Source organism: Athene noctua, chromosome 1 (assembly GCF_965140245.1).
Source record: "Athene noctua chromosome 1, bAthNoc1.hap1.1, whole genome shotgun sequence".
Taxonomy (NCBI): domain Eukaryota; kingdom Metazoa; phylum Chordata; class Aves; order Strigiformes; family Strigidae; genus Athene; species Athene noctua.
Genome location: NC_134037.1, coordinates 198,592,694 through 198,619,641, shown reverse-complemented (window position 1 = coordinate 198,619,641; position 26,948 = coordinate 198,592,694). Strand labels below are relative to the sequence as shown.

The window sequence follows — 26,948 nt, the reverse complement described above, 5'->3', positions numbered from 1 at the left end:
ACTGGGAACCACAGTTAAAAGCCTAGAGCTGGTAAAGCTGTCCCAGGCCCTGATGTTCCTCACAGCTCTCATTTGTCCTGAGTTACAGGGCTAAGCCATATGGCAGTTTGCAGAAAGACCCCAAACCTCGAAATGCCCGTTGCCAAACATCTGTGCCACAGGTGAGTGCTAGGCAGGTGGCCTGTGCCAGAGCAGCAGTGCCTCAGGACCAAGCCATGGCTGTCTTCAGCCCATGGCAGAACAGGATCTGAAAAGCCTCGAGCCAGCAGGTTAGGGCTGGTGGCAAGAGGAGCCTGAGGCTGAAGCACAGCAGCTTGTGACGATGGTGCCTCTGTACCTGTGTGTACCTCTGCATGCTACCACACAAAGTGTGCATGTGCCCCTGCAGGGGGGAAATGTACGCACCCGCCACCCCACGGCTGTGTGCAGGATGCGTGAGGGACACACACACGACACTCACACCTATACTGGGGAACAGGCCTGCTCCCTCTGCGTTTGCCTGTGTCAGAGCCACCCACCTGCTTTCACACGAGTATGTTTTCACACATTTATCCGTGCATGTATGTGCATGTACACCTGCATGCACATTTCAGAATCATAGAATGGTTTGGGTTGAAAGGGACCTTAAAGACCCCTGCCATGGGCAGGGACACCTTCCACTAGCCCAGGTTGCTCAAAGCCCCGTCCAACCTGGCCTGGAACACTGCCAGGGAGGGGGCAGCCACAGCTTCTCTGGGAAACCTGTTGCAGTACCTCATAGTGAAGAATTTCTTCCTTACAGCTAATCTAAATCTATGCTCTTTCACTTTAAACCATTACCCCTCATCCCATCACTACACTCCCTGATGCAGAGTCCCTCCCCACCTTTCCTGCAGCCCCCGTTCAGTACCGGAAGGCCACTATAAGGCCTCCCCAGAGCCTTCTCTTCTCCAGGCTGAACAGCCCCGGCGCTCCCGCCCTGCCCCCTGCGGACCCGCTCCAGCCCCCCCGACCGCCCGCAGCCGCCCCAGGGGCCGCCGGGGGAGCCCCGCCCCCTCCTCTCGCGAGAGCCTTCCCACCTCTCTCGAGCGCCTGGGTCACGTGACAGTGCCCGGGCGGGCCCGATGACGTCAGAAGTCATATGACCGGCCGGGGCCGTCGCCACTCTCCCGAGCGCGGTGCGCTGCCGCCGCCGCCGCCCCCCGCCGCCGCCGCCCTCGCCCCTTCTCCGCGCTCCCGCCGGTGCCGCCTCGCCTTATCCCCCGCCATGGCTGGCGCCCAGGGCGCGCGGCGGCTGCTCGCGGCGGCCGCCCTGCTCGGTAAGGAGGGGGCGGGGCGGCCGCGGCCTGTGGTGCCCGGCGGTAGGGGGGTGGGGGGGTGGTCGCTGCGGCCCGGGGCGGCCCCGGGGCCGGCGGCGCTGGACGCGGCACCTACGCGCCGGCTGTAACTGGAAACCCGCCCGCCGGCTCCCACCTGCTGTTGCCATTCCGGGGCGGCGACTCTGACCCGGTGGGTCCTGGGCCTGCCGGGGGCGGCGGCGTGACACCCAGCTGGGGCCGGGCCGCGGCCCGGTCGGGGGAGGGGGGGGACGGGACCGGGCAGGTCCGCCCGCAGGGATCCCCGGCCGCTGTGCTGCGGCGGGTCCTTTGGGGAGGTCATCCCTTTTCCTCCCTGCACCGGGCCCCTGCGGCGGCCGGGGGCCCCTGACAGCTGCCGGAGGTACGAGGGCAAGGACGGAGGGAAGGCGGCAGCGGCGGTGCTTGGCGGGGAGAACCGTGCGGCGCCCGGGAACGCTCCTTTAAACATCTGCTCGGGATGTAGGGACAGCGCTACGGGGAGAACCGGAAAATACGCCTTTACCTCTCACGAGGCATGGAAGCGCAGGATCTACTGATGTCATTGCTAGGAAATAGGAGGCTGGGGGTCAGAACTTGATGATCCTTACGGTCCCTTTCAGCCTAAACCTGTTTATGGTTCTATAAGTAACTCTTCTATAGCGCGTGTAATGCTCCCTTCACTGCTGGCTTTCACCCTGCCGTATCCTGAGTGACAGCTGAAATGTTGCTGGAATGGATTTTAGTGCCTTGATGAGGTTTGTTAGTGCAGTAAGACTGTTTTATGAGGAAGTGTTTCTTGCTTGTTCACTGATAACTACCTTGCTTTAGCTTTCTTTACTTGAAAGCCACATCACGCGACACGGTATCAAGTTTCTGAAATGTGGCTTTGGCAGCAAAGGAAACTGCTTCAGCAGCTAGCACAAATGAAGCAGCAGTTGAGAACGGTTATCTGCCATAATTCTGGAGATTGACACCCTTTGAAACTCTTAACTTTGGCATTAAATAACGTTATCATTGTTGACAGTAGTTCAGTTTACTGAGCCTGAAAGATGTCACTCACAAGGGGCACTGAGCAGTTGAAATATCTAGCTTTACAAGCACAGTGACTTACAGTGCTGTTAGACTTGCTTTTTAGGACTGACAACTTCAGTAGCATTGAACTGGTGTTATAGTGGGAATTCTTTGTGTAGCTTGTTTAATATAGTTACGACTTAAATAAAGAATTGCTGTTGTTTGCTTTCTGATCAGCCTGTGTAGTTTTTAAATGGTACTACAGATACTGTTTTCTGGGCCTTTAGCAGTCTTCCCCTGCTTAATTAGCAGTTACAAACATAATTCAGTGCATTAGCTTTGTCACTTTCTGGCATGTAAAGTGTATTAGATTCCTGCAGCTGAGGCAACAGTTTATTTTACTAGCGTAACTAGTGACAATCAGGGCTTTGTACCTGTGACTAGTAGCTGGGTGTTTCTACATAACTTCATCCTACAATCTCAGGGGAAGACTTTGTGGTGCAAATAGGGATCCCTTCTTGGGGTACAGATAGCCACCCTCTCTTGCCAGAGTGTGGGGCTTGGGGGGTAGTGAGGGGAGAAGAATATGAGATAATGAGAAGAGAGGAGTTTTAGATGCTCGTTTACAACCTTTTAGTCATCTGAGTGAACACTAAGGATAAGGTAATGATCACAAGAGGCTGAAGGATTAGCATGGGTGGGTCAGATGTGAAAGCTTGTTTGGCAATGCCTTGATTTTGGGACAATAGAAGATTTTTATTTTTTTTTTCCTCCAGAATACCTCACTTAGCTTTTCAGTTCTCCATTCACACTGAACAGCAAGCACTAAGCTAAATATTTCATGTCAGCATTAAGTATTTCGTGATGAATTTCCTCACAAGTATCAAATGTGTATATGGAATTAAAAAAAAAATAGGTAGTACAGTTATAAATACAGGGAATGGAGGGGTACGGGAAGTGAAGTACCTCTGTTCAAACTTAGCTGCTGCTTTTTGAATTATGGAGGAAGATTATGCTTGTCTGTTTTTGAGCACAGTGGGTCAGAGCTGCTTATGCTCTTTGAGTCCTAGAGCACCTGTAGTTTTTTCCTTACTGAAACACAAACACATCAGAGAAAACATTTCTAAAAATCTAAGTTTAGAGTCAGACATGGATTCACTATAGGGGAAGGAAAAAGTAGTTTGAATAAACGTAGTGTGATGCCATTTCGGGGCTATTGACGCATAATTCACGTGTTTCTATTGCACAACTCTAGTCTAAAGGGGAATTTCAAACCTTGCTACCAATGTAGGGATAGTTGAGAGAAACTTGGATAATTAATTCCAGCCAATGACTGATTTGTTGTATTGTTTTCTTCAGTTTTGGCATTTGCTAGCTGTGTGGAACTGAGAGTACAAATTAGTTTTCACAAAATATAACTGCTTTCATGTTGTGTGACTTTTGAAATGTTGGTTTACCAAATGCTGCCCTTAACAAAGTGTTTGCTTGATTGCTTAAGTGTCTTGACACGGACTCTAAGGATTTGAATTTGTGTGTTAATCCCAAGCCTGTCACCAGGTGATAGGTTACTCAGCTTTGACTTCAGTAGCTTTTCTGACTTGTAAAATAACTTCTTACTTGCTGAGTAAGAATTCCGCAGGCTCCCTGACATGCTACTTTTGAGATACGCTCCCTAGGTTCCTGTTCAGGCTGACTGGGAAGTTTCGTTTTTGGTGTAACCTGCTTCTGGATTGTTCTGTATTGAATAGGATGTTTTCTAATCAGTAGCAGACAATAAACTGAAGAACTGCCTCTAGGTACAGAGCAACCCTACTCAAATAAAAGATGGATATTTTATTGAGAAGTTAGCTACTGTTATCTCTGTTAAGCATTTCTATGTCTTAAAGATAATGTATTTCTAGCACTAAGAAGACACTCCTCGCCTTTGCTTGTTGCAGCTTGACTGCAACAGTTTGTCTTTTCTCTCAAGTCAGACACGATTATTTGGAATTATTTAGAAATTGCTTAAGAAAGCTTGGTGCCATAATGGATTTCCTGGTATTTATTCTCTTGAGCTTGGCAGGAGACCCTTTTGGGTGTGTGAGTGGCAGTAGTTAACATGTCTATTTGAACACTTCATTGCATTATCTTAATTCTGAATTACATATTTTAAAATACACTTTATGTTTTGGTAAATCAGGCTTCCATGTCTTTTTTGCATCTGACTTCAAGATGGACTGGTGTTCCTTTCAATCTGAGGGCAACAGTCTCTTAACCTTCTGTCACTTGACAGCACCACTGATTGCCAGTACTACTGTTTTTCTACTGTAATTCAAAGTGTAAGAGTGTTAGTAGCACCTTGATAGTAGAGTACAGTTTCAAATGTGGTTCAGCTCTGCACAGTGGGCCCTTGTCTAGCTGTTCCCTCTCCAGTGCTCAGGCTTGAGCACAGTAGTCCACACTTTATATGTATACTTTTATTGTATAAACTTAAATGGCTTCTTATTTCTTAACAAGGTAGAATTCAGTCTGTGTAATATGGGAATGCCAGTTTGTCTTTACTTTCCTTGATGTGGGTGAGGTCTACTCTCTTTTCAATAGGACTAAGAGAGTGGATTTACTCAGGCAGTTGGTTTATTATCTTTTTTCCAATGTGCTCTCCTCTGAGGAGGCTTTATCTTTAAATTGTCAACACAGTGCTCCTTCCTCCAAAAAGGGGTTTCCAGCTTGTTTGGGTCTGCCACCTACCTTGAAGGATGTGTGTTAGTTGTGTGATATGATACAGCAGCTCAAACCAGAGCAAGTACAAAATGGACTTGTGTGAATGCTGAAAAGGGTCTAGCCACCCAAGTTCAGACCTCCCAGTGGACTCATGTAATCAGCTTCTGTAGAGCTATCCCAAGACTTACTTCCTCTAGATAGGAAACCATAAAGAAGCTTCATGTGACCGAACTTGATGCGGTTGTGCAATTTGCCGGCCAAGTGGCAAGTGTATGGCTGCTAAATAGCTTTTCCTTTACACTGCTTTTGTACTTCTATAAATTTGCTTATAAAGACAGAGGTTATTAATCTGCAAACTTGAATTGAGAAACAAAATGTTTACTGCCTTAACAAAAATCAAGAATATCAAAAACATAATCTGAGACTGTGTGAATTTGTTTCTGTTGGCAAGTGCATCTTGTAGGGCTGGATCAGGCACTTGATATAATCAGGTGCTGCATCTGCACAAGTGCAGCTGATTCTCTTTTCCCCTAAAGTACTCTCATCCATCCTTGAATAAAGCTGTTTCCCCTTTCTGCCACTGCGTTTGTATTCAAGTGTGTCCAACAGCACCTGAAGTGAGTCCAGCCTTGTCTTTCTCTACAATGCTTTCCAGGTAGCCAGTGTTCAGTCTTCTGAGTTCATTGGTGACAGGTAAGTATAACTCATAATTTTATGAAGACCATATTGTCTCATGCAGAGTGGCTTGTACATCAAGTCTGTCAAAGGATTTTCCTGCTTTCAGTTGTTCCCCAGAAATGTTAGGATTAGTAAATAGTGTGATCTTTCAAAAAATATTTTAAGTTCTTGCTTTTTCTGTACTATCCCAAGGTAGTATAGATCATGGATCCTAAGCAAGTGATCTTGACTTTGTTTGCTGAGAAAGGACTTGTACCAGGTGTCCCTCTGGGAAGTGGTGCTTACATTGGGAGACAAGTGGTTAGAGGAGAGCATAACTCCTCAGGGATTTTTCTGTTTTCTTCTCTGGCATATATTTAGGAGTCTGAAGTGGTGATGAAGGTCAGCACTTTGTTCACAAAATGACACTGAGCTGACAGGATCCTTCCAAGCCATCAGATTGAATAAATTACTGGGCACTTCTGCTCACATGTACAATAGAAAATAAACCTTCTTTAGATGACAACCAGCATTTTTTATCTCCTCGGATTAATGCCCCATAGATAGCGGTGTTCGCTGCCGTGTACCCTAAGAACACCTGGGCAAAGGTGCAGGGCAGCGCAGTAGTGCTGTGGTGTAGGTACAGAATGATTGTGTAGTGCCAGTGTCAGTCAGCAAGCACCTTCTGAGTAGTGCTGCACAGCAATTACAGGGTAGGCTGTAGCCGAGGAGAGTCTTTGATGTGTATGACCAGGCTGTGGGTGTGACACTCTGAACTGCTGTTGCAGTGCTTGTGGGGAGCAGTTAGCTGGGCTATGCTGCAGCCATAGTTTTCCTCCCTCATGCCATAGTCACTCAGTGTGATCGCAAACAGTCCCATCCACTTAAACTACTGATGTGGAATATGTGCCCAGGTAGATTTGGATGGCTTGTTGTCCTTTCTTTCAAGAGGGAGGAAGAAAACTTGACTATAGTAATGAAATCCAAGTTGTACTAAATAGCTTTTGTGTTTGAAATCTGTATTGTCGGTGTCCCATGTTTCTAATAAAGACTGGAGACAAAGTAAATCATTAACTACAGTAACTGAAGTCCTCTTTGCAAGCAGTGTAAACAATTGCCGTTACTATATGCTTGCTTTTTTAAAGCACATCAACCATTCATCTTTCTCCCTTAGCAGGTTTCCATTATGTGGCAGAGTAACCCAAAGGTAGCTGTGCTTGGCTACCAGGATTTCAGTTATAAAAAGGTTGAAACCCGGAAGCATCTTTGTGTGGTCAAAGCCATTCTAAGAGCCACATTCAAAAGATTTAGGTTGTTCAAATATGCTAGATGGTTTTGTTAGCTTAGTAGTTTTCAGTTTAAAACAAACTTTTTGAGTTAGATTTCTTTAAGATAGATCGTTATATAACCAAGCAAGTCTTTGTTTTGATTGACTTGTTTATTGTATTTCAGTGTTAATATGATCTGCTTGGGTTTTTTTGATGTAGGTCTGTTAGGTAAGGAAGGGTGCTGGATTTAATTCCAGTGACATATCTAGCTGTTTTAACTTCATCTTTTCTTGCATGAAGCTATAATTTCAGAAATGAGGCAAGAGGTGATAGATTTTTTTCTTATGATTTTCAGTTGAAAACATGCAGCTAGAATATGTAAGCAACCCTTTTCCAAAACCTATTGGAGTACAGAGGAAGCATCTGAACTAAGTGAAATTTTTCATGTGAGTACATTTTTGATGGTTCCTCTACTAGATATGTGTAGTATTTCCAGCCAAGTGAATAATGAACTTCACAAAACTTACTTTTTGTTATTGAAAAGTCTAGGAGCTCTTCAGTGGTGTAAATCTGTAGTACTGCACTTGCTCTAGTGCAGGTAGTTGTCAAATAGGACACTGCAGTTTATCAAGAGCATTTCAAGTCTGAAGTTAAGAAACTGGAGGTTGTATCAGGCTTTTTTAAATATCAAAGAATGATATTGTTATGAGAAGTACAAGCAATATTCTCAACTTTTAGATACACCATGACAAAAATTGAGCAATACTTTATGTAACTTAATTAGAAATATTCGCAGGACAGATTGATTCAACATCAGTTTGCTTTTCTGTATTCTTGACATTTTGACTGTAGGCTCTTACTATTTGTGGGCTGGTGATGATTCATGCATTAATCACTAGTCTACACTGAAACTGCCTTCACAAACTCAACAGCTGCTTTCCTGCAAAACCCAGCGAGCTCTTCCTCTGCCTTAAACTGGCTGGAGCAAAGAGTAGGCAGGACCTTTTTTCCTTTAGTGTCTTGATTTGTTTTTCAGTGGTTTTTTTTTTCTAAATTTTCTTTGCCCCTACGTCCCTTAATGTTTCATCTGCATTTCTCCAAGACCATGGGAGAAGATGATGCTGCAGCACAGTGTTTGCTCTGATCGCCATCCTTGTGCACACTGGCTTACTTGTGGTGAAACAGCTTTCTTGCTGCTTCGAGGACAGCTCAGTGTCTTGTGCTGGATGTGTCTGTCTCATCTCCAACGCTGCAAACCCAGCAACTGCTGAACCTTTGCATAAAGGCAAAGGTAGGACAGTTTTGCTTTGAAGTACCAGTTTTCTACACTATCCATTCTTAAGGAATGGGGTTTCATAGTGTTTGTTCCACGCTAACAAAATCAGGTTTTGTATCATGGTGTGAACTTAACCTCACAAAAATCTAGTACTTATGAGGTGGTATTTTTTACTGCTTGTTCATTCCCCTTTGTTCTCTATTAATTAAACTTGCTGAGGGTGATTTGTCACCTCTTCATTCCCAGAATCTGTCTTTCATTTGGTGCTTTCTGGTACCTCTGTGCTGTCTTTTGTTCTGTAACGGACAGGTCTGTCACATTTTCCTTCAGGTCAGCAAAATTTTTCTTAATTGCTTTTCAGTCTTCCCCCCCCCCCCCCCCGCATTTCTTTTTTAAACTGATTTTTTTCTTCTTTCATTCTTTTACTGCCTATTATTTATTTTTAGCTCTAAAATTGCCAGCGTTTTTAATAGCTATCAAACAAGAGCGTCAGCATGCACGGTGAAAATTTTACTTCTAGCACATTTTCCATTGGTAGTGTTAGTTCAAGTAGCCATGGACTCTTCTTCCCTGACTCTATGCTGTGCTAAAAATCTTCAGGAAAGCGTAAGCAGCTTGCTCTTGAGAAAAGAAGTGCTTGGGTAAAATGTAAACAAGTTCCAGATGTAAATTCAAATTGAAGGAAACTTTGCAAATTGAAACTTCCATGTGGAGGAGCGTTGACTGTTTATAGTACTGCTCTGAACTGCAATAAATAACATTTTCTTTGTGAATATATGTTCCTTAATGAGCACTGAGCTGGACATAAAGGCAAAGGTAGGACAGTTTTGCTTTGAAGTACCAGTTTTCTACACTATCCATTCTTAAGCAGTTTCTTTCTTCTGACTAGCTCTGGTTTCAAGTCTAGTCTCTTTAAACAGCTGGGTAAAGTGTATAAATTCCAGTTTAAGTTTTGGCCCACTTTGGTGCTGGGGGAGGATATATTGTTGCTAAGGGGAAGGCAACAAGGGAAAAGGCTGAGTGCCAGAGAACTTGTTTCCAATGTGTTCCTACAACTGAAGTGCCTTCTACCAAAGTTCACTTGACAAAAGTCCAATTCTTCTTAATAATTGTCTTCATACAATTGTACATACCATAGTTTTGTAGTGAAAAGTTTTCAAATTGGTACTTTTTGAAAACTTTTGGGGGAGAGAAGCTAGTTAATGGATAACCCTTCAGCTGGATCTTTTTTGCTGTATCAGCAGTTGAATGGATTAGCATGTTTGACTCTTTAAAGCTTAATAGCTTGAGATATTGGTTTATGTCTTGCAGCTGCTTTTTTTATCAGGCTTTCTGCAAGACAAGTTGCTGCAAATGCAAGCTGATAAAATGCTACCATGAAAATGGTGCAGGGTTTTTGCTGTGAGGTTTGTTTCAGATGTGACAAACTGAGAATCAGAAAAATCAAGTGCTCTACGATAAAGGACCTGGATCACCTTGGTATGATTTCAGATACAGGAGGACTGTCCAGTTCACCCTTATTGCAAATGAAGTATGAGATAATCAGCTTTCTGGCTGTATCCAGCCTGCTGCAACACATCCCCTAGGTGAAGCTTCATTGGCAGTGGATGCTGGTCTAAGTCCGTGCTGCTGTCAGGAAGGATGATTCTGCGCTCCTCTTGCCACATGTTCTTACCCTATTAAGTCAGTAATAGTGTGGTTGGTTGTACTAGTGCTCTGAGTGCTGGGGTGTAGGGGAGCAAGTGGGGGGAAAAGCTGTCAGGTCTGAGGTTAGCATAAACCAGTCACAAAAACATAACCTCAGTCTGTGTCAAGGTCTTGGCTGCAATCCTCTCAAGTGCAGAGAGCGTGATAACAGTAAAGAGAAGTTCTCCTGGCAAGGGTGGCATGTTCCATCATGCTATTTTTGGCAGTCCCTTTAAAACATCTGCAGTCAGTCCAAGGTTTCTAAATGCTGCATTCAGTGCATGTACAGCTGAGTGTCCTGGTACAGTGGGAATGAAGGCTGCATGGTGTGCCGCGGGGGGAAGGCTGAGTGCTGTAGGCATGGAGGATCAAATATGCAGTCAGTTCAGGCTGAAGCTTGCTAAATGGTTGCTGTGTAGGGTGAACACTGGTTAGCTGCCTTGAACAGTATAACTGGTGTTTGTTGCAAGATTTTCTTACCCTCTGAGGACCCAACATGTTAACAGTTTTGGTTTGGGTGGCTTTGTCTTTCTATAAATGGGGTGTTCAGTTTGTCCTCTTTGTGTTAGTGATGTTGAAGCTAGTATAGAGACTGTTCATGCCCAGGTTTCCAAACTCAGCTGCTGTTTAGGATGTACTCCCAAAATGTACAGTTGTACATATTTGTCTCTTTGGGATCAAAAATAAAAATTTACGTGAAACCTAGTTAACCACTTGTCATTCTTAACAGGCTTTTTACAGGCTTCCTCTTCATTTGAGGTGAAAGATTCAAGTGGTAAGGTCTGCATAATCGCTGATATGACTGTAGCCTTCTCAGTGGAATACAAGAGCAGGGGGCAAAAAGAGGTAAGGGCATTATCTCACTGGTAGTCTCTAACTTGTATTTATAAAATGTGTGGTATTTCTGCATGTCCACGGTATTTAAACTTTGGACAAATATTTAAGCATCGAAAAACTGCTTCAGCAAAGATTTCCCCCCTCTGTCATGTTGCATCAACTTTTCTGTATTACTGATGCTTCCTCTAATTAAACAATAGGGTTAAGGCTGTCTGAAACCATCACAAACAGTCATGTGTGAAATTGCTGTTGTGGCTGAAGTTCCACACCAGTCCTATTGGTAGCTAGAATGGCTTTCACTGTGACTTGAAGGCAAAAATGCTACCAAGCATCTTTTGATGAACTTGGTCATACTTAGATGGACTAGATCTGAACTAAGCCTAGCTTTTAAACTTCCCTGAAATCTGTGGTCTTCTCATTTAGCAAATCTGTAGATTTCAGCATGTTTACAGTCTAGTGCAGTGCTTACAGGTTGTTCCATATTAACAACAAAAGCCTGTTAATGGAAAGCTAAGAACTTTTATTTATAAATACTCTGCTTTTCAGTTTACTTTTTTGGCTGCCTTCACTGCTGAACAGGAATTATGGATTATTTATAATCTCATGCAGTTGCATGTTTTGAGGCACTCTTATTGAAGATTTTTTTTTTCTAGCCATCAGTGTAATGCAAGATTAAAAAAATTAGGTCTGAGATCCTGCTGATACTGGTGTACGAGTTTGCATTCAGAGGTGAATGCTTTTATAACATGCTTTTCCCTGTTTCTTCTTGTAAGCAGGAAGCTCAAAATTTACCAGTAAACGTTGTATTGGTCTTCAGGTACCACATTACTTCTCAATATGTAATAAACTCATTTTATATATTTTTATTATATTTATTATATTTTATATTATAGCCAAACTATGTAGGTTGTACCATTTGCTTTAGTTCTTGCTCATTGTGCTACAAGAAGCAAAGCTTAATTTCTCTCCGTTTTCATATGTCCAGAGTTTGCCAGATTTGAGTCACCTAGTACAAAAGTACCTGCAAATTCATAGTGCTAGTTTAGGGGGGAAAAGTCTGAGATGCTGTGAGTATGTACCATTTTATCCTCAAGTTTGAGAGCAATATTCTTAGAAATCTGAGTGCCAGTAACATGCTACTTGTTATATACAGGTATATAAGTAGAAATCTTACAGCATGTATGAATGTCAGCTGTATGTTTACAACATTTTCATAGGATATTAGAAGGCAGTAAGGAAAAGCTGTTACATCATCCCATTTACATGTTTTGTTTTCTGCCCCACAGTTCGCACACTTTTTTCTTCCACAAAATGCTACAGTAGAGCCACAGAGCTCATGTGGTAGCGGTAACACATCTCATCCTGTTCTGGTATTGGGTTTTGGAGCAGGACATTCATTAAGCCTGAATTTCTCAGAACTTGCAAACAAGTACCAAGTCGAAGAGCTAGTTTTCCACTACAATCTGTCAGATGCAACTTTATTCCATAATTCAACTGCAGGTAAGGTGAAAACTTCCTGTTCTCATTGTGTTAACCTTTAGAGATGTAATACTGATTTGTTTCTGTAAATACTGGTTCATACTAATGCAATGTAATCTTTTTGCAGGAGAAGTGAAGAGAGTATCACATAAAACTATTATTCAGGCATATGTGGGCACAAAATACAGATGCATCAGCTCCAAGGATGTCAACATGAAGAACGTAAACATTACTTTTAGCAATGTTACTTTGGAAGCCTATCTCACAAATGGCACTTTCAGTATGAACAGTAGGTATCTTGTAGCAGAAAATGTACTTGGTGAGCTAATATTTCCAATAATAGATTATTTCTTTTCAAGTCCTGATAATCATATTTAGGCAGGTACAAACTGGATCTGCAGCTCTAATAGCAGCATCTTTTGACATAAATGAACCTGCTTCAGGTTTTCTCTGTAGGGGTGTCAGCATTCATGACTAGAAGACAGCTCAGTGTTCGCATGGGTTTTGTACAGGTATTAGGGAACACTCCTTCTGTTCATCAGTATGGGTGTAAACCTCTGCTGCAGTAGGTCAACTGGGCACATGCCCAAAATCCTAGTTTAAGAAGTATCTGATGACTTCCAAGTATTATGCCTCTACCAAAGTAATTTGAACTAGTTACTGTGTGCTCTGGGGAAAATTAGTGATATAGTGGCAGACAATAGAGAACTGATCTGTTGGGAGCAGATACATACATCTTCCTACAGGAGGCTTTATGTAAGCTGTAACACTGTTCTTTCTCTGTCAGGCTCAGTCACAAAGCGACTTTTTGTCCTGATGGCTTGTATTGAAAAGCATTTTGGAATTTTACTGCTATAATGAATTTTGGAATTTTACTTCTGACAAACTGCTTTAAGGTGTGTTCGTGTCCTTTGCTTTTGTGGCACACTCTTCAAACACAGAGCAGTGTAAACTGATCACCCATGCTATCTTAAGGAGTGATAAGTCTTTGCCTTTTGGGGCAAGTAAGAAGTCTTCTGGGAAATACAGAACTTATGCTGTTAATCCTATTTGTGCACCTGTTAAATTGAAACATCTCTTAAAAACTAGGGTAGTCAGTGCTGGCATGGGATGGATACACTGAACAGGTGCCTTCTACAGGAGTATCTCTACCTTGTCCTGTATCTCTGAAAAATACCTTGTCTGATGCATGGTAATACTGACATTGACTTCTTTTATGGCTGCCTCACGTGACTGGCTCAGATTTCAGTGCGTATCATTCTCTAGATCAGTCTTTTCCATTCAGTGATCTAGTTTGCAGCAAATATGCGGACCTACATTTGTAATTTAAAAAAAGGTCCCTTAATTCTATTACTCCAATCTTTAGAACTATCTCTTTTTTTTTTAAGATGATACCTCAATCCAGTTACATCAGATAACCGATCACTTATCATTCATATCAGCAGGCTTGAACATAAGCCATAATATTGGGAAAAGCTGGTTTTTAACTTCTACAAAACTTCAATAAAATCTCCCTACTGTGTAATACTCTTCCTTTTAAGACCACCTGTTATCTCTTCTTACATAGTCCTTTGGTTAAAACAGTTCAATATTGCATTATTTCTGGAGGGTGTTTCTTACACAGCACAAGTTTGTCAGTATTTGCTTTGTTTTCTGGACTAATGTAAATGCTTTAATTTACCATGATCACTTCCCCAGAGCTGCTTTTCTCCATGGTACCACTGTCTTGATGAAACTACAGAGCCTCAGAAAAAACATGATTTCCTGTGATCGTGGGATAAACACTGGTCTGAGTTCAAGCTTTTTGTTTCGTTTTTTTGTTTCCGCATTCCTGTTATCCATACTGCCATGCACAGTTTTTTTCTTTAAATTGTCATCATACCTAAGTTTTTATTACTCTCTTGGGTCTGCACTCAGATTATTTTATTTTTCCATTCCTATAGCACAATGAGCTCTTGTTGTTTTTTTTTTTATTCAGATGGTTAAAAATGTATCCTTTTTTTTAAATCTTCTTGTCCCTGAAATCATTGTTCTTTCCAGATCAGTTCCTCTTTTCCATTCTTGTAGACTTGAGATTTTTCCTGTCCTTTTGGCAGCTAGTTATTGATAAACTTTAGATCTGGAATTCTCCGTTAACTTTTTTTCCCTACAACTTTTTAATTAGAGGATATTTCTGCTGGTGATCTGGGCAAGGCTAACTGAAGTCAGTATTCAGTGCATCTGTATATCATTAGCAATGGTAACTTCTGTCAGTGTACCTAGAGGTTAGTGACTGAGGTTACAGTAGTGATTATCTGCAGCTCTGAAGAAAAGGAGGGTTTCATTTTATCTGTTGGTAGTGTTGTCAGCTGCTTTCCTGTAACTGTCAGAAAAAGACTTAAGAATTTGACTCCTCTTCACATCTGTCTTGAAGAGTTACTAGGAGCTCTTCTGTAAATAAGTCCAGTAAAAATACTGTACCAAGACACCACCTAGGACAAACTTTCATTTAAAGTGATTTGGTTGTTTCCATCTCTGTCAACTTGAGTAAGAGGCTCTATGTGTTGAGGTCTTGCAGATGGAGGGAAATTCTACATTGAAGTATCAAGTAACGTTTCTGTTTGGTTTATTTATTAGGGAATGATCACATTTTAGGACCTGACCAGTATCCACCTACAAAAGATAGGGTCACTCCTCCATTTGTCCACCTCCCTCTGTTCTTTGACTTTCCAAAAATGTAGAAATAGGAGAGCGTGCTATGTTGGAGTCCAGCTTCAAAAGGTGTTACTAAAGTTCCTCTTTCTGAGCCATAATCAAAAATTAAATTGCTGTTTAAGTTATCTAGTATCTGCAAGATACATATGGATTAAATGTTAGAAGTAGTCCCTTTGAGACAGAATTGACTGCTGTTGCAGTTGCTGTCATCCTTATGAAGTGGTAAACTGTTACCCCTGACGTGTGGAGATGACCTTGGCTTGGGACATGGAAGCCTCTACTATAGTAATGACTTTGCTGTGACCTTTGGTTTTGGCTTAGATGTTCAATGCAGGAATCTTCTTGGCTCCTAGATCAAGTTCAGATCTTGCTGCCAGGTGTTTCTGAGTAATTTGGAAAATCAGAGTCAGTTTGTTGTTTCTTCTTTTGCCTTGGAAGTTGCTGCTGAACTTACCCTTGTACCACCAGTGGTGGGTGGCTGCTAATGCAGGACGAAAGGGAGGATGGATGGGAAAAGGACATAGCTGAAATTTTGCCACAAGCAACAGCGTTTTGGAATTCCTTTGTTAAGGATAGAAGAGTCACAGCACTGCTGTGAGGACTTGGGGGGTCCAGCAGTATTTAATGTTATGACGAGTATTGGCAAAATAGTAACAAGAGGATCTCACCACCTGGTAGTGTAACTGAGGAGGGCAGGGAGACCACATCTCTTGGGAGACCACTTTTACCAGTGGGCAGGAGAACTGTTCCTCTGCCTCTAGCCCACGAGTGCCCAGAGCACCTGAGGGGTACTCAGCCCTGCTGTGAATGTTCGGCAGGAATGCTGGCTCTGTCAGTGTAGCAGTATCTGATTTATCCTGACTTGATGGCAAAGTGAAATGACTGGCATGAGTGCAAGTAGGTGTGGTCACTGTGAACTTCTGTAAACAACAGCAGAGGGGTCACTTTCACATGCCAGGCTTTAAAGTGTCTCAGACTTTGTGACAAGAGTTTAGGTAGTGCTTTACCATTGTGTTCCTAAGCTTTAATTATCTTCTATTAGGAAAATACTTGAAATTGTGTCCTCCTTTCCCTTGAGGATTAAAAAGGTAAATCATCCCACAGCTTCATTTTGTTTGATAATGACTGTTTTCCTTTCTCTCCAGAGACCGAATGTGCTGAAGATATGGTCTCAACTACTGCTGTAGCGCCTACAACTCCTAAACAGACTACTAGCCAGGTTCCAACAACTAGCCCAGCACCAACTGCATCACCCCCAAATCCTGCAGTTGGGAAATACAATGTGACTGGTCCAAATGGAACCTGTGTACTGGCCTACATGGGGTTACAGCTTAATATCACCTATCCAAAAAAAGATGGAAAGGTACTTTTTTTTTTCTTCAAAGCCTTAAGATTACTACTTTGGGGAAGACTTGGTAAACTATTATAGACTAACTTTTTTCTTTAAAAATCCCAGTTCTTTGTGGTGTTTGTCCATGTTTGTCCTTTATTTGAATTTCTTAACTTGGACTAGACTAGTGACAATTTCAATAGTTCTATTCTACTGAAATTGGTCATGAAAGATTTTTTCATTCAGTGAGAGTACTAAACTTGTCTGTCAAATCCAGTACGTGTATGCGGCTATTCCACAGAAGCAGTAAAAATTATCAAGATACGAGTAGGGGGAATCCTGTTATCATATCAAAGATGCCATCTAAATATATTTAAACTGTTAAACGAAATACAGGAATTTGGTGTGAGGCACCTGAATGAAATCCGTGAATGACTATTAGAAGGGAAAATCGTTACTACTGTAAAACTGGCCAGGCTTGTGACTTAATTTCCAGCCCTCACCAAAGAGGCTTGGGTTTGACTTTAATGCTTAAGAGCTACTTGGTGGCTGATTTTAACAGCAAGAATGGTACATGGTTTATGTAAGATCCAGCTCTGGCACAGGTTCTTCCCCTGTGTTGCTGATGCAAAGCTGAGCTTGCTGGCCTCATGGACAAACCTGTTGCCTGCTGACTGGTAAGGCAAAGCCTTGAGGAGTGATCCCAAAGGGATGGCTGAAAGCCCTCAACAGGAAACAGAAACCAAGGGTCAGCAGAACTTTATGTTCCATGAAGCTTTGTTACGAGGACCTTTGATCACAATCTGCCTTTTCCTAGCCTGTGGTTTAATCTGAGGTAAGGAGGACGGGCATTGGCAAACAAATTATGGCAGCTTTTGTGTTGTTTAAGTTGGATATCAGTGAGGAAGGACCTGGTGTGTGAGGAGGGTGGTATCGCTGTAGGATTTAGCTGCTTAATGCTGTGGTGCAGAGGAATCTATTGCATTTATGATGATGATGACTGAAGTAAAATCATGAGCACTGAGAGGTGATGTGTGGCTGTACAGTAGCTGGTGCTGGTGGCAGCTGTGTTTTAGCCACCTTTAATTGTGTGAAGTTCCCTAAGCTGTGTTCTGTAGCATGGCATTCTAGCTCTGCTGGAACAGCTGATCTGTAGTGCAGTGACCAGGGAGGAGGTGGCAAACAGGTTTTCCAAAGTCACATGAGGATCAGCTTAGAGCTACTGAAGAGGTTTCTGTTTGATCGTTTGGCAAGTGCATTTAACTCACGGCCTTGTGCAGATACAGGATGGTATAAAATCATGTACCATGGTCAAATCTAAAGCATTTTGATCTGAAGGGACTTGCAAGATGATTGTGCTTACAGGTGGTTCCCTTGATTGCCTCTTCATTATGGCAAAGTGGTATTTTACAGCTTGTTGCCCCTTGTGTAGTGGTGGTTATTCATGTTTTTTCTTAAGCTGCTAGGACCAAAGATGTTTGGGTGCTCTTTGTTCTCTGTGCCAGCCTGGTAACTCGGGTGCAGTGTACGCCAGCCTCTAACTGGCACACGTATCTGCCCCGGTGTCTGTAACGTGTGGGCAAATACAGCACTGTGTGCGTGAGTACAGGCAAGCTAGAAGTTGACTGAATGTGTGGTGATATGTTAGTCTCTTCAAATGCCATAACTGGTCCTCTTCTCTCACAGATGGGTTTGGATTTGCTGAATTTCATACCACATAATACAACTTTTTCTGGGACATGTGACAATACGTCTGCCTTCCTGAATCTGACTTTTGAGAAAACAAGGGTTATCTTCCACTTTGCATTGGTAAGAATCTCTAGACAGCATGTATAGGGCCTGCAGGACTTCTCATGTGGGGAAAACTAATCGGGACAACTACAAGAGAAAAAAAGATGCAATGACAGGGAGGGGAATAAATAATTCCTTTATTTTTTTAATACTAGGATTTAGAGGTTTTAATACTTGGTAACCATTAGGAGGAAATAATATGTATGTGTATGTATGCACACACATGTATGTATACACAGAAATGTATTTTGTTTGGAATGGGGATTTCTTTTAAGATTATATTGCCGACTCTCTAAAGCTTCTTGCCCAAACTGTGAACAGCTTATGACAAGTAGGTATTTCATCTAATTGTACAAGTCCAGAACTGGATTTAAATCTTCATTAATACTCTGTGTCCAGCCCAAGGACCATGTGTGCTTGTTTTATGGTCTTCTATGATGGTTGAGAATGCTGTTTCCCACAGTCCTGCCCCAGTGCTGTATTAGAGCTGTGGACCCTTGAGGACCAAATCCACTGTGTTAGAGCTTCATGCTCCTTCTAATACTTGTGAGATTGATTAAATGTGACCACCTTGACCTGTTGCTATTAAATGACTCCCCACATCTCTGTGGGGTACCAAGCTGCTTTAAAGCTGTATCTGTAGCACAGGTGAGATCATTGCAGCAGCCTGGTTAAGGCATGAGGGGGCTGTGCCTGTAGTGTGGAAGTCAAGTCAGCAGTCTGAGGGGTGACAGTCCCCCCTTCCCTCCCCTAAAGTAGCTTTCCCAAAGGTGCATATCTTCTGTAACTGTTCTCCCCTAGAGTGCACCTAAGCTCTTCCTTTGGATGCTAATCCAAATTGTGGACCATCCTTTGAAAACCTTTCTCAAAATGCATGCAGAATTGAACCCAAATGTTAACAGCTTACGTTGTACATCAGTAACTTAAATGACAACTACTGGTTTCTTTTTTTTTTTTTAAAGAATGCAAGTACTGAAAAATTCTTCCTGCAAGGTTTGAATGTAAGCACGACTCTGCCTTCTGAAGCAAAAGGTAAGGACTTTTATGAAGTCTGCTTTCAGTCACTACTTGTATAAATATTCAAGGTTGCCTCCATTAAATAACATGTTAGAAATGTTGGGAATGAACGTATCAAATTTAAGCTCTATGAGCTTACAGCTCCTGCTCTTCAGGATTTTGTAATAACACTTTCTCTTCCACAGTTCCAAAGTTTGAAGCATCGAACAACAGCATGAGTGACCTGAGAGCTACAGTAGGGAACTCCTACAAGTGCAGTGCAGAGGAGAACCTCCAGGTCACAAATGACACCCTTGTCAATGTATTTAATGTTCAGATTCAGGTTTTCAAGATTGATGGAGACAAATTTGGGGCAGGTAAGAGGTTTACATTTTGCAGGGGGAACCAAAGATTTGTGAAGCACACTTTGATGTTAACATAATATTCTGTAGTCAAATGTCAGCTTGTGGGTGCTACGCTTAGTCTCTGCATTCCCAACTGCAGATGATATGGGGGCTGATATCTGAGTTGAGGCTAGTGCAAGAAGTATGTAAAAAGCTTTGAAATAACTAGGACTTGTTCCTTGTGGTCCAGAGAAGAGTTAAGGAAGAATGTTAACTTTCTGTCCTAACTGTGCATGGACAGTTGTATGAAAGGGGCAGAGTTCTGGGAAGTTCCTGACTCTTTTAGTGAACCCTGTCCTTTGGGACTGGTTAAAGCAAAGGAGCTAGGGGAGGACTCGATCTGATGGCTAAGCCTGTGTCCAACAGTAACAGCTCTTGATAAGGCAGCAATGATTATAAATCTTCATATTGTATATACAACTAGTACTAGAAAGACCTCATCCTGACTTGGCTTCCTTTTGGTTGTTGGCAAGCTAAGCTAGAAGTTAACTTGAGCCAGTTTTATCTATGTGCTGAGTGCAGAAGCTTGAAGTTCTGGCTATAGCCATCTGTTGCTGCATGGGTGCCTAACATGGATCTTTTTCTCTCTCTTCAGTGGAAGAGTGTCAACTGGATGAAAATAACATGCTGATTCCTATAATAGTTGGTGCAGCCCTTGCTGGTCTTGTTCTCATTGTCTTGATTGCTTACTTGATTGGCAGAAAGAGGAGCCATGCTGGATATCAAACAATTTAATGACTTGCACTAAAATTCAGTGTAGATGAAAAGCAATTGCAAGAGGCTGGGAAAAAAAACACCCCACACATTTCCCCTGAGCTGAGATTGATATTGTAAGGGAACACCTTTTCTTGCAAATTGCTTCTTCTTTAAAGTCTGCTTTATTAAATGTGAAATCATCTTGCAGCATTTAACTATGCACAAAAATAACTTCTGAAAATTCTGGTGTTTAATTTTGCTAACTAGTTAAAATATTTACCCACTTAGAAACAAGTGAAAAGTTTTTAAGGGTGCTTTTTTGGAATTGGCATAAGGTCATGTCAGCTAAAGATTCCAGAGAGGGATGTTGCTAATTCACACTGACTCGATTTCAGAATTCTTAACAAAGGGAAAAAGTTCTTTGTACTGCTGCCATCCAGTGATGATGTTAATTATACTGATGATGCATTTAAAGTTTAGTAACAACTGACAAAATTGAAACTTAAAATCTAAATTCCACCTTGTCTCTTAGGTGTGTATTTTTTACTTAGCTTTAAACTCAATGCCTGGCACATGCAGGGTGTGAACAACGCAATACTCCAACCTTACAGGAACTCTTTAATGATTGGACAACTCCCTTGTTTGATATTTTTGATGCTACACCAGCTTGTTAGGAGCTGGTACTTTTTTAAAATGGGTGTTATTTTTATTTACTTTTTTTGTAAAGTGATTTCAGTCTATTCTGTTGGAAGGTCCAGAGAGATCCTGTTACTTCACATGTGTACAATATAGATCTCAATCTGCTGATTCTCTTGCTTTAAACTTGGCTGGGGGTTGTACACTTTAAGGATCAGTTCTTATGTATGCATTGCCTGTAACAATGCTAATAAAGACACTTTTTTTCTGTATATCTTAGTGTTTCTGATCACTGAAACATGTTTGACTGTTTGCTAAGTGCTAAGGTTGTGGTTTGGCTCTACTTGGGAAGCTTTAAACAATCCTTAGTATGGAGTTGTGTTAAAGAAGTGTTTTTTCTCTGGCACAAAGGTGAGGCTTAACTGTGCATCTTCAGAACAGTTCCTTGTTTTGGACTTTGTGCTTGGAAACAGGTAAAGCTTCTGTGTATCAGTAACCTGAGATCTGAAGAAGTTAACTCTTCCATTAAACTGCCACTCATTGAGAAATGTCAGTATATTGATCTGCCCTGCTAAGTATCACTTGCTTGGTATAAGGACTGTGTAAATGACATCTTATGTTTTAAAGTTGGATTCTTACCACAGAGTAGGAAATGCATGACTGCTGAGCATTGTGTGTTGTAATGTGCTGGAAATGAACTTTTTTGTTTAAAACTTCCCTGACCCCCTCCTGCAGTAATGTTGAGATATTAACAATGCCAACTATGCAGGGCAGGAACCAAGGCACAGAACACTGCTGCTGACAAGGAGAACTGGCTGGCCAAAGACACTTTGAACCTCAGAGGTATCTAGAAACTGTGGATTTTGGCAGTGGTGAATAAACTAGTATGTCCTAATACCTGCTGATGTACTGAAGTATGGCACTGCTACTGTCTTTATAATTTGGTACTCAAGGAAAAAGGTGTCTATCTGGTACTGTAAAGACAGGATAGCTTGGAATCATACTGCTGAGTAACTGTCTACTTGTCTAGAAGAGCACTTGCTCATCTACTTCCTCTGAAAAGTTGTGGTTTTTTCCCTGCTGAGGAATAAAAGAAACTCAGTCTGCAGGGGGGAGATAAAAAAAAAAGCCTTGCTTGACAAGGAATGAAGATAGCTTGGAGTAGAGTCTGAAAAGGAGCGTGGTGTTAAAAGGCAAGGCTTTAAACGGGAAGAATGAAAAGCACAAATGGCTGGTCTCTCTTCAGTTGTCTGCCCTCCCTTCCGCAGCAGGAAGATGTGGGGAAGATTTGGCCACGAGAGGGCTCTGTAAGGACAAGAAAGCAAGTCTCAGGCCCCTGGCCCCAGCAGGCTCGAAGGCTGCTGCTGTGGGTTTTTTCTGCCTAGGGGTATAAGATGGATAGACCTGCATTAAGGTACAGCCTTGGAAGTGCCTGATGCCTCACCCTGTCATGAAGGATGTCTGTTGGTTGTGGCTGTCTTTCTTTACAAGTGTTTTTCCCCACATTTTTAGAGATACAGGTATATGAGGATATAGCACCTGTAGTGCCACCTCAGTATACCAGCACAAAGTAACAGTACAGTATCTACTTTCAGTATTCCTTACAACAAAGTGAGAAATGATTGAGTCAAATTACATGTTACCTACTCTGGTAGAACTAGAAAAATATGAATAAGCATATAAATATTAAGAGTGGTTATAGAGGAACTTTTGCTACTGCTTTCTGGAGCCTGGACTTGCACATATTCCTGGCTGCTTTTACCTGAAGAGTCATTGTACACTGCATAGAGTAACTGCTATTGAAGATAAAGATCACCTTCTTCATGGCTGTCTTGTCCTGCACTTTACCATATTTGAGTTCCTTAAGTGATAACAGCAAGAAAAAAGGAAGATGCTTGTATTCTAGCCAACTATTGACAGTCAGGAAGGAGATCATAGAGATATTCTCTTCACACCAAGAAACAGGTTCTGACAAATTAAATTAATTTATTTTGTACAAATGATAGTGGTGTCACAGTTAATACAGTAAGAAGGATATATCATTTTATACACCCGGGGGTTTAACATAACAAAATGCCCTGAAAAGACAAGGATTGTGACTTTTTTTAAAAGGAGGGTCCTGACACTGATCACATTCTACTCTGAAAACACTTTAATCCTTTAAAAAAACCCAAACCAACAAGAACAGAACCACCCGTTCCAGTTATCAAGTCTAACATACAGTACAAATGTTAACAACACTTACTTGAAAGGCAGGAAAAATTGGTCAAGTGTCAGTTAACTCATGGAAAGCTTCAAGTGTGCTTTAGTCAGTGCAAATAGAGGAATGTGTCATTGCTGTAGTATCTGACCACCTGGTTAAGTCTGCTGAGCTATCCCTGAGAAAGCACCTTCTCTCTGCAAGTCTCTCTGAGTTTGTTGATTGTTGCCATAGACAAGCTTCCAGGGTCTGTGAATATTTTCTGTGGGCAAAAGGAGAAAATTCTTAGTTAAAGTATTGGCTTTGGAAAACATGCTGGAATTCTCACATGATTATCTGAAGTGTGAAATCCCTGTGTTGATATCCACACTGTGACCAGTGCTTACTGCTGTTTGGCTTCCTTGTGACAGGGTAGCATCTTCATCTACTCTGCTGTAAAGACATGGTAAACCTGTAGCTTGTAACAAGTGCTGTAAGTTACACAAAAGCAACAATACAAAAGCTAGTTTGAATATGTGTCCAGTTAAAATTATTTTAGAAGGCATTTGTGTTGGGGGTGGCTGACATATTTAGAACATTTTAAGCCATCCTAGGTACTGCTGCAAAGCACAAGTGCATTTCTGATGTGGTGCCAGCACAGGGTGTTCAGGCTCTGGAACACACACATGCAGAAAAGGGTATGTTCCTACTGCAAAAAATATCAGTCTCAATCCCTTGCTATGCTACCTTAGGTCTTCTTTCCAAGGCTTTCCAGGGTAGTCATGTATATAGATGTAAGAAGTTGAGCTACTTCAAAAGCCATCACATATCTGGTTGGTTGGTTTGTTTGTGGTTGGGTTTTTTTTGAGTTGCTGCTTAAGAACAATATATTTATTTCCACTACTTCATCTAAAACTATGGAGCAAGCTGCAAGTTTATGCACTTCAACCTACAGGTAAGATTTGTGGGCCCCTCAGCTCTCTAGTTGTAACTGACAGCTCTGGAGACAAGATTATAAATGAGCCAGTTCTGAGCAGCATTCTGGTAAAGAAGCCTGCACTGCATTAAGCTAAAACCTAAGGTTTTGTTCAGGCAGAGGGCAACATAAAATACTCAACAGACATCCCCTCTACTGATGCTAGTATCTGTACTGATGAAAAAAAAAAAAAACCCAAACAAATCCAAACTCCAAAGTCTTTCAAAGTTATATAAGAACCTAACCTAAACTTTTATTTAATTGCCTTCAAAGCCCCCTCACTACAGTAGCCAATACATTTAAAATAAACTGCAAGAGAAAGGTAGTTGATTTTCTAAAAACAGCTGCTGTAAAATATAATTAAAGGAGGCGGGGGGAAGTCCTTCAAGGACAAGTGTTTGTATCTCATGCCAATTAACATTTAACAAAACCCTTATTCAAAACCCTTTATGGAATAGGAAAAACCCCTCAAACATCTCCCTTCTAAATTAAAGCTCCACCTGCAATTTATGTTACTTTAAAGACTCAAACACTAGTAAGTTAAGCTTATTTTTCTTCTGTATGAGCAAAAATGAATCGTAATATGAATGACATCCTACTATGACAGACCTATGCACAGAGCTCTGACATGAGAATGAAACTCTTTTTGGGGTAAGAGTCACCTGCTGGGATGGAGTTTTGTGCACGCTAGGCAAATGGTGGTAGTGGAGGTGGCCAAGTGTTTTATGACAGATGTGCTCCTGATAGATTTTTGGAGCTAACATGTTTTACATTTCCATCTTCTGAGTTAAGCTCTAAATCTAATGTTCTATACAGATTTGGCATCCAATCTATTCATAATTTACAAGAAAAATTCTTAGTTTGGAAGTAAGAAGCTGGTGCTACCTTTTTGTTCTAAACAGAACAAAATATTCTGGCACTATAAAGATTTATCAATGCAAGTTTAAACCTCACTTTGTGTCTACAACACTCCATTATGGTTCATAATCCGTAGTTCACTGAAAGAATGCACTAAAGTTATTTTTGTAGTCAGATTTCCTGCCTTCTGGTTAAAAGGGCAAAAAGCCTTTTTTTCCCTGTACAACAGATACTGTGAATGGATTGCTATATATAGATTTAGATAATCCTTTTTTAAAAAATTCTTAGAAAGGTTGGAGTTTCTTATGTAAAAACATTCTTCATCCCTTTGGCAGTTCCCACAGTACATTTCTCCTAACTGTATCCATCTGTTTTGACTGAGCAAAACATGTTTAAGTCAGTCTTGCTTTTACTTTGTAACACCTAAAAGCTGCAGAGATTTTACCTGCATGAAGCTGTGACACTCTGTTACAAATGTTCCTTTGGTGATCTGCTTAAATTTGTCACAAATGTCAGGGAAATTTGTGGCTTCCAAAATAAAAGCTTGGTGTTGCTTAATTAATGTTAAGGCCACACGGAAGATGATCTTTGACCCTTCATAGAATAAACAATCCCATATTCGGAGCACAGTCTGCAGAAAATGAGAGAATTCAGATTATAGCTTCTTGATTTCCAGTAGGTAATTATTTACTAAAGCAGTACCAATGAAACAACAATTGCAAGTGTATATTAAGAGAATTTTATGTTACCAATTACCTCTACTGGAAGAATGTCAATGAACAAGCATATAAACCAGCGTGACACTACTAGGGTCCACATTACTCCATGTCTTTCCATCAGCTCTGCCACAGCTGGAACTTTCATTTTCACAAGTTCTCCAAGGACTTCCTGATCAGTTTTCAGACCCAACATTGCAGGGCTGTAGTAATCTTGGAGAGAAGAAACCAAAATTCAGGAATCTGTGGACATGATCTTTCCACAACAAAGACAATGTCCTGTGCAGCTGAGTATATAAAGGCATGTTGAGCCTGTGAATCCCAAGCTGATGTAAATTAAACATGAAACAAAGATGACTACATTGTGGTCATACAGATCTCCTCTTTCAGCCAAGGCAGATCCCCCTACACAAACACTTCATTCATGCCTACCAAAGTATGTGCTTTCTCTCTGATGTTTTTTGGCAATTCATTCTTCCTTCCCAAGGAAGGATAATCTAGGTAGTATTTAACTGCTGGCTAAACTACAAAAGTCTTACTAATATTTAAACAATACAACCACCACCTCCTTCCCATGTGTGGGGGCTGCACACCTCCCAGTCCACACAATACTCAGACAGGTAACAAAAAAAAAAACAAACCCAAACAACTTGTAGCCTTTAGACTGGGTCCAGTCAGGAACTGGAAATACAAATTTCTGAGTGCCAGCTGTGCAGGGGTGCTGTACCACTTCTCCTAGGGTGTGACCTAGCCCTTAAGAGTTTTTCTCTTTTTTCCTCTGGCCAAGGAACCCACTTTTCATAGAATAATTCCAAAAGGAAGTGAATAACAGACCTCTCAGGCAACATTTCCTACTTAATTTACCAGCAAGATGGGGGTTAAAATTAGATCTATATCTCCCACACTGCTGGTCATTGCACTAAACGGTTAAATCCAAAATGAAGATCAGTGGAGCACACTTATGACTGGTTACTTCACAGCCTGTTTGACAGGGTAAGCATTTTCATTACCAAGGTACAGGCTGATATAACCAGAATCTCAGTTCTATAAGCAAGCATAGTGGGTATACTTAAGGAAAGTTCCTAAGAGTTCAGATGGCCCAGCAAGGCACAAGAATTACACAGGTGTTTAAGGAAATTGTATTTTTCATTTAGATGTTGACAGAAACATTTAAGATGGACTTGATAGCTCCAGCCCTGAGAAGCAATCCTTGATGGTTCACTAGTTCTTTGCTGACAAGACCTATGTAATTATTTAGTAAAAGAAGTAACTGGTAACACAAGCACCCTTGTATGTGTTTCTTTACTTCACTGATTCTGGAAAGCTGCAATTCAGGTTTCTACAATTTAACTGGTTTCTGCCAAGGTTCCGAGACACACACAACATAGACCAATGGTTCATAGGAAGGTGAAGGAATCAGAAAAACCAAAGTCTGTTTGTCT

General features: G+C 41.5%; 2 protein-coding genes across 2 annotated transcripts in view; one reads left to right on the top strand and one right to left on the bottom strand.

Moving 5' to 3' along the window:
• Positions 1-1,116: 1,116 nt before the first annotated feature.
• LAMP1 (lysosomal associated membrane protein 1) lies at positions 1,117-21,049 on the top strand. Its single transcript, XM_074909957.1, has 9 exons — positions 1,117-1,298; positions 10,645-10,760; positions 12,038-12,251; positions 12,358-12,519; positions 16,070-16,287; positions 17,941-18,063; positions 19,008-19,077; positions 19,248-19,418; positions 20,041-21,049. The coding sequence occupies exons 1-9, from the start codon at positions 1,121-1,123 to the stop codon at positions 20,178-20,180; spliced, it is 1,392 nt and encodes a 463-aa protein (XP_074766058.1). The 5' UTR covers positions 1,117-1,120; the 3' UTR covers positions 20,181-21,049.
• Positions 21,050-22,636: 1,587 nt separating this feature from the next.
• GRTP1 (growth hormone regulated TBC protein 1) overlaps positions 22,637-26,948 on the bottom strand; it is a 38,670-nt gene continuing 34,358 nt past the window's right edge. Inside the window, exons 6-8 of the mRNA XM_074909969.1 lie at positions 25,547-25,719; positions 25,236-25,421; positions 22,637-23,239 (exon numbers count right to left, since the gene is read on the bottom strand). Coding sequence (XP_074766070.1) covers positions 23,150-23,239; positions 25,236-25,421; positions 25,547-25,719 — 449 coding nt within the window. The 3' untranslated portion in view covers positions 22,637-23,149. The remainder of the gene's footprint in view (positions 23,240-25,235; positions 25,422-25,546; positions 25,720-26,948) is intronic.